This window comes from Penaeus monodon, chromosome 21 (assembly GCF_015228065.2).
Source record: "Penaeus monodon isolate SGIC_2016 chromosome 21, NSTDA_Pmon_1, whole genome shotgun sequence".
In the NCBI taxonomy this organism is placed as follows: domain Eukaryota; kingdom Metazoa; phylum Arthropoda; class Malacostraca; order Decapoda; family Penaeidae; genus Penaeus; species Penaeus monodon.
Window position 1 is genome coordinate 9,455,613 of NC_051406.1, and position 779 is coordinate 9,456,391.

The 779-nt window shown below is 44.2% G+C and overlaps 1 protein-coding gene across 1 annotated transcript in view; it reads right to left on the bottom strand.

The window, feature by feature from the left end:
• LOC119586189 (epidermal growth factor receptor-like) overlaps nucleotides 1-779 on the bottom strand; it is an 8,309-nt gene that overhangs the window by 3,142 nt on the left and 4,388 nt on the right. The window contains exon 4 of the mRNA XM_037934891.1: nucleotides 368-681. Within this exon, the coding sequence (XP_037790819.1) occupies nucleotides 368-681 (314 nt within the window). The remainder of the gene's footprint in view (nucleotides 1-367; nucleotides 682-779) is intronic.

Here is a 779-nt window from a genome sequence, read left to right on the forward strand (position 1 = left end):
TAAAATATAAAATATTTACATCATATATTCCTACTGTACCACTATGGGTCAATAAGTATAGTAACTATAACAAAAGAATACAATAACTATCACTTACACGGCCGTGGAAATAGACAGTATACAATAATCATTAATTAAAGGTGACATTCTTTTCTAATAGCAGCCGAAATAGTTAATTAATTCATATTTCTTCTCAAATTGTTATGCATTGTAGACGCTTCTTAAAACATCCCTTAACCCACGAACCTGTATAACACACATTTAAAGAAATTGGTGAGAAACTTGCCGTTACATTAAAACCTCTTCCAGATGTTCTACAGTTGCTCGAAAAACAACTTCAGAATTCAGATAAAAACGTGCCACTCACCCGGCAGTCCTTACTCGAAGGCCCCGTGCACCCGGCAGCACAGAGAGGGTGACAACACTCCTCGGGTCGAGTTCCATAACAGGGGAACCCGTGACACTGCTGAGAACAGGTTTCAAGGCTGTGACAGCTGTCCTCTCTCTCTCCCCAGCACCCACTTGAGCACCCGATATCGCACGTGCAGTTGGAGGAGGACTCGAGGCTGTTTGGGTTGATGAGACACTCTTCCTCGTATGATAGGATACCCGACCAGTCTACGGACCGCCAGTGGCACAGGCCAGTGCTGTTGAAGACGCCCACGCTGCCCTCTAAGATTTCTGAAAACAATGGGCTTTGCAGTCATTCGCACCGGGACTTATCGGGTGCGAGCGTGTATCTTGGGTTATTTTTGGTGTAAGAATGTGTTTCTCATCTC